At 36.5% G+C, this 15,375-nt stretch overlaps 1 protein-coding gene across 4 annotated transcripts in view; it reads left to right on the top strand.

Moving 5' to 3' along the window:
* Nf-YB (nuclear factor Y-box B) overlaps positions 1–15,375 on the top strand; it is a 158,765-nt gene that overhangs the window by 41,915 nt on the left and 101,475 nt on the right. For 3 of the 4 annotated variants that reach the window (XM_090387752.1, XM_090387749.1, XM_090387750.1), the window contains exons 3-4: positions 7,821–7,897; positions 11,775–11,885. In XM_090387752.1, coding sequence (XP_090243878.1) covers positions 7,821–7,897; positions 11,775–11,885 — 188 coding nt within the window. The remainder of the gene's footprint in view (positions 1–7,820; positions 7,898–11,774; positions 11,886–15,375) is intronic. The other variant, XM_090387753.1, reaches the window with a different exon arrangement.

The following is a 15,375-nucleotide window of genomic DNA, read 5'->3' as shown; positions in this document are numbered from 1 at the left end:
AGGAACTGGATGTAAAAAATAATTTCGATAACTTATACTTGGATTTCAGGAAAACTTTTGACACTGTTGCATATGGAAGACTACTGTACAAATTTGAGCAGAATGGTATTAAGGGTAATTTGCTACAATGGATAAAGGGGTGGTTGAGTGGGAGAAGACAGAGAGTGATAATCAGTGGACGCTGCTCTTTGTGGACTATTGTTATTAGTGGAGTCCCACAGGGTTCGGTGATTGGGCACACTGTTGTTTTGTATATTTATCAGTGATATTGAGCATCTCCATAGCCAGGTGGGCAGCAGCAGCAGTGCGTAGCACAACTTCTTGATTAGACTGGGGTTCGAGCCCGTGACCACCAAATACGGAGGATGTGGAAAGGTCAGGGAATGACCACTGCATATCTCCGGAGCAATATGGCCTTGTCGCTGATGCTCATAAAAACCAAAATAATAATAATAACAGTGATATTGATGAAGGTATATCAGGCTTAGTATCGAAGTTTGCAGATGATACAAAGGTTGGCAGTGTTGTTAATGACAGTAATGGCAGTGTGCTACTGCAACAGGATCTAGAAAATTTGGGCAGATGGGCTGAGAAGTGGCAACTGAAGTTTAACATTGACAAATGCAAAGTACTGCATATGGGTAGAAGTAACCCCAGAGGAATGTACCAACTGTGTGGTACTATGCTTAGGGTGGTAGAAAATGAAAAAGACCTGGAAGTAATTGTGCAGTCAGATATGAAGTTTTCTGAGCAATGCAGACAGGCTGCCAGAGCAGGTCATGGTGTTATGTCAATGATATGCAGGGAAAAAGGAGGTGATTATCCCTTTGTATAAGGCAATGGTCAGGCCACGCCTTGAGCACTGCATGCAGGTCTGGAGGCCTCATTTTAGGAAGGATGTAGATTTGCTTGAGCGTGTACAGAGCAGGGTAACAAGATTGGTGAGGGGAACGAAGGGGTCCTCTTACCAAGAGAGAGATGCTTAAGTTTTGCAAATTGCAGCAGCTGGGGACTAGGCACCTGCAAGGTGATCTGATTGAGGTGCACAAGGCCTTGAATGGGTTGAGCATGCTGAATTCTGATGGTGTTCTTCCGCTTGCTCAGATTATGAACCTGAGGGGGCAAATATTCAAATCGAGGAAAGACAGTTGTAGAATAGATGTGTGGAAATTTGCCTTTAGCCAGCGGGTGGTTAATTGCTGAAATAAAGTTCCATCTGCCGTTGTGGAAATTTGTAGCTTAAACCAATTCAAGGAGGAACTGGATAAACATTTAGAGGAAATGGTTGTGTGAATTTTTTTTTTTTTTTTTTTTTGGCTGATGCTACATACTCATACATTTGCTTTCTTGCATCACATGTCTATTACTATTACCTCTTTTGTGACTTAATTGCAGACTAGTTTATATCTATTGTAGGCTTCTGTATTACCTGATAATTTACGTGCATTCCATACATTTATCTCTCTGCCACAAGTCCCATCAGGTCACTTGACATTCTTTTAGATCTAAGCCTTGAACAGGGCTTACTATCTTTAACTGGTATAAAAATCCTATTAGCTTCTATGATTCATTCTCTGAATGCTTCCCATTTAGAATTTGCTGTTGGTAATATCATCAGTTGGTCCACTGTATAGAATTTAAAACATGTCCAAGACCACTGTAGTCACTTTTACAAAAGGTGACCTTTACATCTTGAAGTAAATCCACTACGATTATTGCTACCTAGTGGTTCTTTTATCTGCAAATTTTTAATGCATGAAGAGGCACTGTTGATAATCAGATCTAGAGTATTGCTTTCTTTAGTTGTTTCTCTAATGTGCTGGTTTAAAAAAAACAATCATCCAATAAATCCACAAATGTTTTGCTAGTGTGCGAGTGACCAACCAACATGGTCCAGTCAATATCCAGAAAGCTAAAATTCTCTATTATAAGGCATTCGGATTTACTGGCTTATGTCATATTTATCATAATCATTATGCCTATAACACACTCCTTCCTCATTTTTGTTTTTTTAGTGCTTATGTCGCACCACACTGACTCGACATTGCCCTTGCCATCCATGTCAACTGGGTGCACTGCCTTCTTAACTGAGAGAATAACTCCCCCCCCACCAATCCTTTCTGTACTTATATCCTGCATCTCTTATGTGACACCATGTCTTCAATCCCTACAGTGTTCATATTGGATGACTACTTAGTCAAGTAGTGCTAGTAAGCACTTCAAATTTATTAAATTTATTTACTGTGCTTCTACCATTAATGTACATGCAAGTATACAAGCACCTGTTTTTACTCTTAATTACCCTAATACAGCTCATCTATTTGCTTGTTCTATGACGACTCCTAGCTGGCCTTAAAATCCCTGACACCTTGCTTTCCTGGCTGCTGCTTGTTTAGAAGCATTGTAAGAATTACTTTCACTCACTCTCTCTCTCTCTCTCTCTCTCTCTCTCTCTCTCTCTCTCTGTAGTTAATCTGTTAGTCTGTGTATCCTCCCCAAGCTAGCAGTGTTTTTTAACCCTCCTAACACTGCCTCAATAGCATCAGCAAATATTCTTGCACCTCTTCTATTTAAGTGTCTCATCCTTGTAAAAATAGTTTCCCTGTTAACAAAGTATAAACTCTGTTGAGGAAAAATTCTACTCCATGAGCCCTGTACAATCTCTCCAGGCTAACTTGATGGACAATGCTCTCATCATGTACTCACTCCTATTGTGTCTGGGCAGAATTGCAGAGAGACACTTTCAAATTTAATCCCGTCTTGCAACTTTTTCTAAACAATGCCTTGTTAGGTAAGTCATCAGATCTACTACACTTAATATCATTATTGTCAGTGTTTGCAAAAATATTACCTTTTGTGCCCTTAAAAGATGATATCTGCTCTACAGTGTCATACAGTGTTATAGCCACATGCAGAGGTGAACGTGATTCTTGCACTGCATCCATTGATGAGCAGCAGCGTGGAAAGCAAGGTGCTGGTGATTTCGAGGACTGCTGAGAGTCATCATGGAACAAGTTACTGCATGGGCTGTGTTAGGGTAACTAAGAGTAGGAACAGGTGCATGAATACTTGTATGGACATCAACGCTAGGAGTATAGTAAATAAATATGATAAATTTGAAGTTGCTTGCCAAGATGTCAAAGACAGATATTGTTGGAATATCAGAGAAGTGGTATAAGGTGAGATATAAAGAATGCAGAATTGGAATTTGAGGAGTATGATGTATACTGAAAGTATAGGAAGGGAGGAGGGGTTATGCTGCTTAATATGCTGCTAGTTAAAAAACACAAAATCTAAGGCAGTGCATCTAGTTGACATGGGTGGATAGTACAATGTTGGGTCAGTTTGGTGTGACATAAGAACTGTTGGGGAAGCAAAAATGAGGGTAGGAGTGTGTTATAGGCCTAATGACTCTGAGTACAATGAACAACTGTACAGAGAAATAGTGGGCCAGTAAATCAGAATGTCTTACAATGAGGGATTTTAACTTCCCAGATATTGACTAGAATTGTGGGTTAGTCACTCGCACTCTAGAAATACTTGTAGATTTATTGGATTATTGTTTTCTACAGCAGCATGTTTGAGAGGTAACCAGAGGGGGTGATATTCTTGATCTGATTATCAACAGTGATTATTCATGCATTAAGAATTTGCAGATAAAGGAACTACTAGGTGACAGTGATCACAGTGTACTGATGTGGGATTTACTTAAAGATATAACTACCATCAAGGGTAAAAGGAAGGGATTTTGCTTTTGTAAAGGTGACTACAGTGGTCTCAGACATTTTTTAAATTCTATACGGTGGGATCAACTGATGATATTACCAACGGTGAATTCTAAATAGGAACCCTTCAGGGGCTTAATCTTGGAAGCTGCTAGGGCTTTTCATACCAACTAAGAAATACTGTTCAGGGTTGAGGCCTAAATGTATGTCAGATGAACTAATGAGGCTTGTGGCAGAGAAGAAAATTGCATGGGCCACATATAAATTATCAGGAGACATAGATGCCTATGGTAGATATAAGCTAGTCTGTAATCAAGTTACAAAGGAGGTTAGGCAAGCAAAAGCAGATTACGAGAAATCTTATGCAAAGAAAAACAGCAAAGTCTCCTTTACGTATGTAAACTCTAAAAAGAAGGGGATGAATCAGATTGGTCCACTTGATATCGATGGTTTGACTGCTGATCCTGCTGCGATGGTTTGACTGTTGATCCTGCAACTGACAAACTGAAAACTGAATGAGTATTTTGTGTGCACGCGCGTGCCCACACACTCATCTCTTACAGGATGTTTGAAGGGACTAGTTCCAATGAGCACTATAAGTGAAGACCTTCCTCTCCCTTTTGGAGGTAAATTTCTTTAAAATTTTGTTAGATGACATTGGTGTTTTTGCAGTGTACTAATGAAACAATTGTTTATATTAACTTCAAAATTTACACAGTTAATGTATGCTGTTTTTTTGGCACCTTCAACTTTTTTTCTCTTTTTGCATAAATAATCATTTTTTAAAAAAATGTATTGAAGTAAACTATCTTGAGTATTATTGTTATAGCATGATAAATGTGTTCTTGTTTATACTCTGGCAGGACCACCAGGTCAGTGGAGTTTACAATAAATCATCAATACAAACAGTAATCATATTTAGCGGTCACTGGTTGAACCGTGGTCCACTCAAAAAGCATGTGCTACTGCACTTTCACTCCTGACCACTCGTCTATATCGTGGTATAATGATAATAATAATATCATTAATGAAATTTATTGATCCCATGCTGAACACATGCACATAACAAAAAGCAGTAATTACTGTACCAGCCGGGAAAGTGGATGAATGATGTTGAATTTAAAAAAAAAAGGGTGAGGAGAACATGTGAATACAATGATGAATAGTTATACATTGAGTTGTAAAGGTTACCCTATCCATCCTTAGAGGTTCCCGTTAAATATGAAATAGATGTCACCTACACCAAAAACAATTTCTCTGATGTAGACAAACTACACAATTAACAATTCCTAAAATTTAGTCTCCATCACCTCTTTTCCAAATTCAAAAATCATGGATTGATATTTGGATGTGGAAGGATGATTGTATCTGGGTTTATTCCTTTTTAAGACTGAAAAAAAAGTTGAATAAGCAGGAAGTCATTTAAATGGGAGATCTGTTGCTGTAAAAATGCATGGTCAAACCAAATTTCATTGGATTGTTAAAATTGGCATGTCTGTGTTATATTTTGACGTGTGTGTGTGTGTGTGTGTGTGTGTGTGTGTGTGTGTGTGTGTGTGTGTGTGTGTGTGTGTGTGTGTGTGTGTACAGGGTGTTTCAAAAGTGATGGTCAATAATTTAAAGGTGAACTGTACAGACTACAATATGCAAAAAAAGCCTAGTAAACATGGGTCCTTAATCGAATCATTTTCAAGATATTGCACATTTCTAGTTGGGATACACCACTGACTTGTTTGTTTTGGTTAGGTTATACTTATTCTCTCCCTTTCCCCTCTCAATGCTCTGAGACGTAGCAGGCATACTAGTACTTGTCAAAGGATAGTCAACGTGGAAAGAGGTTACAGCAACGAAAAGTATGCGGATATGTACTTCATGTATAGTGAACCCAACGGCAGTGCACTCGAGGCTGCACATTTGTACCAAGAAGCATTTTCCCGCCAAAAGCAGCCCAACAGGCGCATGTCCATCAGGATACATCAACGCCTTAGAGAACATGGACGCTTTTCACGTGGAGTAAGAGCAGGTAGGCCCAAAAGCACAACACCTGATGTTGAGGAAAGGGTGTTAGAAAGAATAGAACAAAATCAGGAATTTGGACAAGGAGGGTTACTCTGCAAGAATGTGTATGAGTCATAGGAGTGTGTGGCAAATTTTACATCGTCAATTACTGTACCCCTACCATATCCATTGTGTACAAGGTCTCAGCAATACAGACTACCCCCCCCCACCCCAGAGTGAATTTCTGCCAGTGGATGCAACAACAGTATGTTCTGAATCCCCAATTTTTAAACAAAATTTTGTTCACTGACGAAGCTGGGTTTACTCATGATGGTATTTTTAATTTTCATAACTGTCACGTTTGGTCCGACAAAAATCCTAATGCAATTCACGAGTCATGACATCAGCAACGTTTCTTGTTGAATGTCTAGGCAGGACTACTAGGAGACCGTCTAACTGCACCACAAATGACCCAGGAGAAATGGCCTGAGAGGATTTGCAACTCAATGCAGAGAAGACTACAAAGCTGTGTACAGATGCAAGGACAGCATTTTGAACACCTTTTGTGACATCCTGTAACATGTAACATCTGTAAAATCCTGTGGTGTTGAAACCAAAATTTAAAAATGTATTATCTTATAAAGGATTCACAGCTTTTTGCTAAACTAGTGCTCCCACGGTCAGTGGCGGATGTTAACAGGAAATGTGCATTATCTCAAAAACGGTTCATTTGCGGCCCAATGTTCACTGGGACTTTTTGCTTATTTTAGTTGGTACTTTTCACCTTTAAATTATTGACCAACATTTTTGAAATGCCCTTTATTCTGGGCAGTTTGGACATCATGTATTTAACTGCGCTCATCACCACTTATTTCATTTCAATCTATACAGACACCATACCATAATTATAATTTTTTTTTTTTTTTTTTCTCACACCTAATGGTAGGAGCCACTAATGTATCCACACATAACTATACCGGCACGCCACCATCTTGGTCATTTGGTCAGGTTTACATAGTAACAGTAAGTCCCTTTCTTCCTGCCTATACCAATATTCATTACTTTAGTTTTTTTCAATTCTTTTCACTTGCTTCTGTAAGGTCATCCATGATCTGTATGCACCATGTAACATAACCACTTTTATTGGCACAATCTATTAGACTCTTACCGCAAAAATTTTAAAAAATTTAAAATTTCTTTCTCAACACGTGGCAACCATTCACGTGCACCACAGCATACAGAGCATGTTGGAAACAGAAGTAAGAACATTGCTGTCTTTTTCATAATTTCGGTGGATGACCTCTGATAATGACACTGAGATTGTGAAAGACACTGCAATGTTATCTCATTTTGGTCGCCTTTTCCCTTATCTTTATTTTAATTTCCAGTCTATTTCTTCTTCTTTTTCATATATCACTCACAGTGTATACTGTATATTCATTAGGTTTAAATCAAAATCTTCTTCACACTTTATACTTACAATATATTTTATATATATACACATTATGGCTGTAGGGTACGTTTTGCTAATGCAGTGTCCATAATCTATGTTATCTTCTTTTTCGTACAGGCACATTCCACCCCCATATTAATTAGCTTCTTAATACAATTATTCTTTACTATGTGTGTGTGTGTGTGTGTGTGTGTGTGTGTGTGTGTGTGTGTGTGTGTGTGTGTGTGTGTAATTAAAAAACAGTGGCCAGAGCTGCCTTTGCAATTTTCCATCAGAATTGGGGGGAAGGATTATTACTATATACAAAAAAAAGTAAAATGAATAGAATGGTCATGGGCTATTACCATAGAATAAAGATCCACCAACCATCTTATGCAGTTTTCTTGTAATTCGGCAATGTTGGAGTGCTCCAACGTTACTGAATTACAAGGAATTGAAGGAGGAATTGGAGATCATTTTTTCCAATATTTATTTACAGATATTGATTTGATTTATGTTTATGTAAAACTATTTTACTGTTAATGTTGTTAAACTGTTAATTTTGTTAAACTGTTAATGTTTATATGCATTATGATTAAGTTTTCTGAATGTTATTAACTTGAATAACTTCTTATAATGGGTCATAATTTACATTTTATCTATAGATGGCGAAGAAACTTTGGGAATATCAGGAGATAGCATGGATGGTGATGGCAAAGACAGTGAACCTCTGAGAGAACAGGTGAAATAAACTAGAGTATTAATATTGTGTTAAGTCTTTGGTGTAAGAGCGAGCCTAAGTGCTTCACATTGGCTTTTCCCCTCCATCGTAATGAGTCTGTATTTTCTTACAACTCATCGGTTCACTACACTATAGAGCAAAACAAGACATCTCACTTCATTCTCGTGTGGGTTTCAATAATTTTCATTAGACCATTGGCAACCAATCTTTTTAATATGTTTAGGACTCATTTTAATTATACTTTCCAATCTATAGCTCCTCCTCTGTTTTTAAGGTACCCAACAGTTATTGTCTGGCTAATGTATTTCTTACTACATGCACTCTTTCTCTAAGGCAGTGTTTCCCAAACTTTTTTAGTCACGGAACACTTTTCATCTCGCAATATATTTACAGAACACTTACAAAACACAAGTTTAATGGGAGTCAATGAACTGTTTGCTAATATTTGATTACATACGAAGCACTGTGCATCAGGAGCATCTTTATTTCTAACGCATGTAAAGCTGAAATTCAAATAATTGTTGTGATACTTTTGCTTTGGTCTTTTATTAGTTGGTTCCTGTTATTTCAATTCAGATTTTTGGGGAACAAAAGACTGCGATTGTTCATCCTCACTTTGAAATGTGTGACAATATTGTATTCGTTTTAATCGACCACAGTTGCAATACTAGAAGTACTTGCTTCTCGTTTTAAATTTTTTCAACCACAAATCCATGGTCATTTATTTTAATAATAATATTTTGAAATACTGATTATTATAAAAAAAAAAATTTATACAAGGAAGCGAATTTAGTTATGATATCAGTTTGCTTTCCCTGCTCCTTCAACATGTATGCTCCAGGCTAAATGGCATATTAGATCACTACATTGCTACTTTTTCGTAGATGGCATTACCTCTATGCATACTTTTCTATGCAGAGCATGCCAAAATAAGGTGTTCCACAGTCTGTTTGATTATTAGTCTATGCCAGTATATTAATAAACAAAATAAGAATGTTAAAAATTATAATGATACAAAAGTGGTGTATGCTACAAATATGCAAAATTTATTTATTTCATTTTATTTTTTAATTATTAATTATGGTTTTTTCACGGAACATTTGTTCACATCGCACGGAACACAGTTTGGGAAACACTGCTCTAAGAGATCAGTGTAAAGGCACTTACACCAGCTGTCTGTTGTTAATGGTGGTGTTGTAGCTTATTCTGTGTTGTGATTATCTCCATTATTTCTGGTATTGGAGATGGCAGGATGGTTCTCTGGTAGTGGTTTTCTATGCTTGTTGTGGGGTGGCATCGACTGTATTGTTAGTGGGTTTTTTTTTTTATGATGATAGTGTCATGTATTATTATTATTATCATTAATTTTTGCATAAATATGCTTTTAAATAATCCCACAGTTGTGGCACTGGAACTGATAGGTGCCTATAAAAAAAAAAATTTCTAAGGAATGTCTGAAAAATAAAATGAAACAAGGTATAGTGTGATCCTGTCATTGCAGAATAAAGTGGAAACAAAAACTGTTTGTTTCCAAAAATTTTTAGCACGCTCCTGCATTATCCTTTAATTAATAATTAAAAATCTCACATTATTTCTGGCTTCCTAAACATACTCAAACTTTCATTGGAATAGTTCTTGAATTTTTTTTTTTTTTTTTTTCCCTTATGGTTTTATTTGTTGGAATTTTTTTCTTGTGGTTTATTATTGTTGATTGCTGCCTACATATGTTTTTCATTATAAATTAGCATTAACCCAGCAGTTGTGGCATGAAAACTGACAAGTGTCTTTCATAAAAATCACTTTAGCATTACACTTTAATTAACAATTAAAAATCGGAAATTATTTCTGGCTTCCTAAATGTAGTCAAACTTTTACTGCAATAGAAAATTTTTTTTTTTTTTTTTTTGTTATGGTTTTTGTAGAGTAATTGAACACAAGCACCTGTCAGGTGCCATGCCACTATATGTGATTAAAAAAGAAAAAGATGTATGCAATAAATGCTGCAATCCTATAAGAAATGATAAAATATTGGGATAATTCACTGTCAATTAAAAAAATCCCAAAAGTTTTTCCAGAAATTAAGAAGAAAATTACCAGCCAGTGTGCTGTGCCACCACTTGTGTAATAAGCTGTGCACCCTGACTGCTGGGTGAAAGCTATTTTAATTCTATGATATTTACAATGTAGTCTAAAATGAATGAGGGGCTATGTTTTATTGGTTTGAACTTCTTTATACTTATAAAGATGTTCAAACCATATAAAAAGCATAATAGGTTGAACTTATTTATACTTATAAAGAAGTTCAACCTATTATGCATTTTATATATATTTGCCATTATGTTGCTGTTCCTGGAGATCTCCATGTTAGGTAGCGTGATCCTGTCATTGCAGAACCCAGAATTTTGTTAATAACTATTATTATTAATATTCAAAATGTTGTGAAAAGTGATAGCAGCATATTTTAGATGACACAACAGTCTGGCTAGTTATCCTATTTATTCTATCTATTATTGCTGGGAATACATCTTTACTACTTACCTTCCATTGAAGGCACTTTCAATTTCTGCTAACCTTAAATATGTTGCATGACACGTGGCTCCATCCATTTCGGAATAACTTAGTGTCAACTCAGTATCGCAGCCCAACAGTAGTATCACCCCAGATTTTAACTTTAATATTTGAAAAAGTATTCAGTTTTTGAATTGTGTTGAAAAAAATTGGAGTGTACTAATGTTTAACCTTTTATCAGTAGATTGCACTGCACTGCTTATTAATTTTATTTCTTCTTTTTTCTTTTAATAATTTTGCAAATGTTGTGTTTTGTATTGGCAAATGATGCAAGAAAGCAAGCTTATACAGTATAAAAAAAAAAAAAAATACTATTTTACCCATCCATCCCCTTCAATAGTTTGTGTTATTCTTCATTGAATTTATTCTAGCTATTTGCTTACACAACAATGGATGGACACATGTTCCAGCAATCAACCACCCATTGGCAGGAGGCAAACTTCTGCACATCTGTTCTGTAACCATCCTTCCTCAATTTGAATTTATGCCCTCTCATATGTCTGAGCAAGTGGAAGAATCCCATCAGCATTGAGTTTGCCCAAGCTTTAAATACCTCCAGTCAGATCACCTTGCAGGTGCTTAGTCTCTAGATCACGGTTTCTCAACTGAGGTTCTGCGAGAGATTGTGATTGAAACAAAAGTAAACATAGTTTTTTGAACTTTGCACACCATGCAAATGCTAGTGCTCGTACTGATGGACAACCGAGCAGCCACGTTAGTAATTTCGTTAGAGGTCATTCAGTCCTGTATGGCATAGTATTTAGGGTCAGGCGCCACCGGTGGTTTCCCACATCTGTGCCGTATGTACTCTGTGATGGAACTGCAAAAGCCAGAAAAAAGTATCGTGTCTGGTTTATGTAGTATTGTGTTTTGTTCTGTTATGTCTCTGGCTGCTTGGCCGCAGGGTTCCTAGCTGGACCCTACATTGCCCACCACTACCACTGGGAGGTGAGCCAGGCTGCCCATCATATTCTGGCTGGTCATTGCCAGGGTCGCCTGGGCTTCCTGATAGAGTATGGCAGTGCATAGTAGGTCCATGTTCATTTGGTTGAGTCCATTCTCAGTTTTTGATGCAAGATAGGGGAGGCCATTGATAATTGGTGAGTGCCATATTACACAGTGGGGAGGACGGTAGGCTGATGACATCAGCCTCTCCCTCCCGAATTATCTCCCCCAACTGCTGCTGTTGTAAACGTTGCAAAATGTGGATTGTGTAGGTTAGAAGTGAATTGTATTGTAAAGTTTTCATATTTTTTGCGATTTTCTCGTTTAGTTATTTATTATGCCCTTCTGTTTTATATTTTATTAGCATTTGTGTTTTGAAAACACGACTGACGGTCCAATGTGGCGATTTTTGAAGACGAAGTGTGAGATGGAAGAGGAGGATTCTAGGCCTAGGCCTATGGACAATTCTGATAAGGTTAGTGATGAAGAATTACAATATTCTGAGTCATTTCACTGCACTAGTGCAACAAGGGACATAAAAAAAAAAGTTCGTCTTAACAATGAAAGCTACTTATCAGTGGGTTTTACTTTGGCTGGTAATCAAAGTTGTCCTATTCCATTGTGCATCGTCTGTGGCAAACAACTTACAAATGCAGCAATGGCTCCAGCAAAATTAAAAAGACACTTAACTACAAATCACAGCCATTTGACAAGTAAAGATGCTGATTATTTTAAATGGCTATTGGAATCTCAAAAAAAAAAAAAAAAAAAAAAAAAAACAGAGTAAAGCTTTTGTTAAAAAAAAGTCATGTTCAGTGAAAAGGCTCAGGAAGCAAGTTATTAATAGCAGAACTTATTGCCCAGAAAAAGAAAGGTCATACAGTTGTTAAGAACCTAATAATGTCAGCATGTAAAATTATAGTTAGTAAAATGCTAGGACAAAATGCATTATGAGAAATTGAAAAGGTTCCACTCTCAAACAGTATGGTAAGTCGAAGTATTGATGACATGTCACATGATGCTGAAGAGGTTTTGCATAATAAACTGAAAAACAAAAAAGTTTCTCTATCCAGGTTGATGAGTCAACAGATTTCACCAATAAATGTCATGCTGTAGCATTTGTAAGATTTGTAAATGATGGTGAAATTCAAGAAAACTTTTTCTGCTGCAAAGAGCTGCCCGAAACAAGCAAAGGCCAAGATATATTTAATGTTTTGTCTTCATATCTGGAAACAAAAGGTCTTGGAGGAACTGTGTTGGAATCTGTACTGATGGTGCCCCATCAATGGTTGGCTCCATGAGAGGTTTCACCTCTCTTGTAAAAAAAGAAAACCCTGATGTTGTCACAACACACTGCTTTCTTCACAGAGAGATGCTGGTGTCAAAAACTCTTGGAGATGAAATGAAAAAAGTTCTAGATGTTGCTACAAAAATGGTTAACTTTATTAAACAAAGACCAGTTTGCTTGAGAATGTTTAAAAAAACTGTGTGAAAATCTGGACAAAGAGCACATAAATCTCCTGCTACATATAGAAATCCAGTGGCTTAGCAGAGGAAGAGTTCTCAACAGGGTGTTTCAAGAAAATAAGGCCAGATTTTGCCGATTGCTTTGAAGACAAAGAATGGCTGCAGAAACTAGCCTACTTAGCACATGAACCAGTTGAAGTCTCTACAAGGCCCCGGAGAAAATGTTTTGACTTCAAGTGACAAGATTCTTGGATTTAAAAGGAAAACGAATCTTTTAAAAATCATGTTGCAAAAGGAAATCTTGAAATGTTTCCACTGCTGCTTGGGCTTGAGAGTGAGGAAGGATATCAGCAAATCTCAAGTCTTATTGAAAACCACCTGGAAGAATTGCAGAACAAAATTTAACAGTATTTTCTTTCACTTTCAACACAAGTGTATGACTGGGTGTGGGACCCTTTCTCTGGATCTTCTGCTCACCCTGAGAATTTGACTTTGAGAGAAGAGGAAGAACTTTGTGAGCTGTAGTCTGACACTCAAGATGGGATTTACTGATCTGCCCCTAAACAAGATCTGGATTTCTTTGAAAGAAGAGTATCCTGCCATTCATAGGAAAGCAATGAACATTTTGCTGCAGTTTTCAACTTCTTACATGTGTGAGCAAGCTTTTTCTTGTTTAACAAGCATCAAGAGCAAGGACAGAAATCGCCTCATTTCAGTTGAAGATGAAATCCATATGTGCTTATCTCAGGTTTGACCCAGAATTGAGTATTTGTGCAGCAGAAAACAAGCACAGATTTCACATTAAAGAGGTAAATTTCATTCTTTATTTTTAGTTTCAAAAATAGCACTTTATAGGCATAATAGGCCTATAAAAAGAAATCAACACGTGTATATAATAATTTTAAAACTGCTAGGCCTATATTTGAGCCTGATCATATCACTCAGTAAGAAAACATTTTTTCAAAGTCTTGTATAAAATTGTCTTAGGCTATATTTTTATTCATATTGTTTTGGCTTATGGTTTTAGTAGCTTTACTAATTTTCATGTTGTAAATAACATCAATTAAAATCAATTTACATCCTTTATTTAAATAAAATCTACCAAGCCTACCTTTAGAAAAATTAAATCCCATTTTGGCTTAAGCCAGTTATTTAACAGAACTTGGTTTGCCTTCTAAGTTTTTAAAATTTATGAAAAGGAAAGAAAGAGATTAATTTCAAGAAAGGTAAGCTAAGCTTAACTACTTGGGTTGTTTTTTTTTTTCCTCCAAGAAAGGTTGACTAAAAAGTCATTTTTAGTTTTAAATAGGGGAAAAACTACTCTTGCACATAACATATCTCATTAGCATCTTGTATAATAGAAATTTGTGATAAGACTTTTGGGCCTGCTGGGATGAGGTAAAAAAATCAAGTAGGAAATTAAAAAAGGATAAACTGAAGTTTCCTCTACCTATACTACTGACTTGCATTACAGTTGATATCCTTTGTGGGGAAGGGGAACCACACAAAAAGAGTAGGCTAATAAGTTGGTGAAAATAAACAGATTCACAGAAAAATATCAATCTCTACTCAAAAGAGCAGTGACAGTTATTATTTTTATTATATCTACAAATTACTGATCATGCTAACGTACTGTAAGCTGTAGATATAATAATATTTATGCAGGGGTTCCTTGAGACCTGAAAATTATTTCAAGGGTTCCTTCAGGGCAAAAAAGTTGAGAAAGGCTGCTCTAGCAGAACTGCACTTGCAGTTCTGCTAGAGCAGCATTGCTCTAGCAGAACTAGCAGAACAAATACTGCACTTGCAGAACTGGATCTCTTTTTTTGGTAAGAGCACCCCTTTGTTCCCCTCAGCAGTCTTGTTGGCCTACTGCATACAGGTCTGGAGGCCTCATTTTAAAAAGGATGTAGAGCTACTAGACCAGGTACAGAGAAAGGCCTCCAGACCTATATGCTGTACTCAAGATGTGGCCTGACCATTGCCTTATACAATGGGATAATCACCTCCTTATCCCCGCAGCAAAATCTGTGTATGTCATTGAAAAAATCCTATGAGTTGCCTTGGCAACCTACCTGCACTGCTCAGAGAACTTCATATCAGAAATTTTTTTACCACTAAAAATGCTCACCGGTTTTAATGGAAAAAAATTTTTGATTATGCTTAATTTTTCAGAAAAATGTTAGCAACATAAAATATAAACATGAAACAATTAATCCGTGCCAGGTTTGTATTAATTGCATGAAAGTTTTCCATTATTCAAGTGCAATAAACTAACCCAATATTTGTGTAAAACACCTTGAAATTAATGTATTTCAATTAAAAAAATAAATTTCTAATTAATTCTGCTTGTGCATATAATGAATATTATAAACATAAAATAATAACTTGAAATCATTCATATCCTTCCGCCCCTAAAAGGTTTTTTTGTGACATTCACTACATGAAAATTCACTGGAGTTAGCTGAATTACTGTTTGTGTCCACAAACTCTATTGG

Source organism: Mastigoproctus giganteus, chromosome 13 (genome assembly GCF_048544385.1).
Source record: "Mastigoproctus giganteus isolate SK-2022 chromosome 13, ASM4854438v1, whole genome shotgun sequence".
Lineage (NCBI taxonomy): Eukaryota > Metazoa > Arthropoda > Arachnida > Uropygi > Thelyphonidae > Mastigoproctus > Mastigoproctus giganteus.
This window is presented reverse-complemented; position numbering and strand designations above follow the sequence as displayed.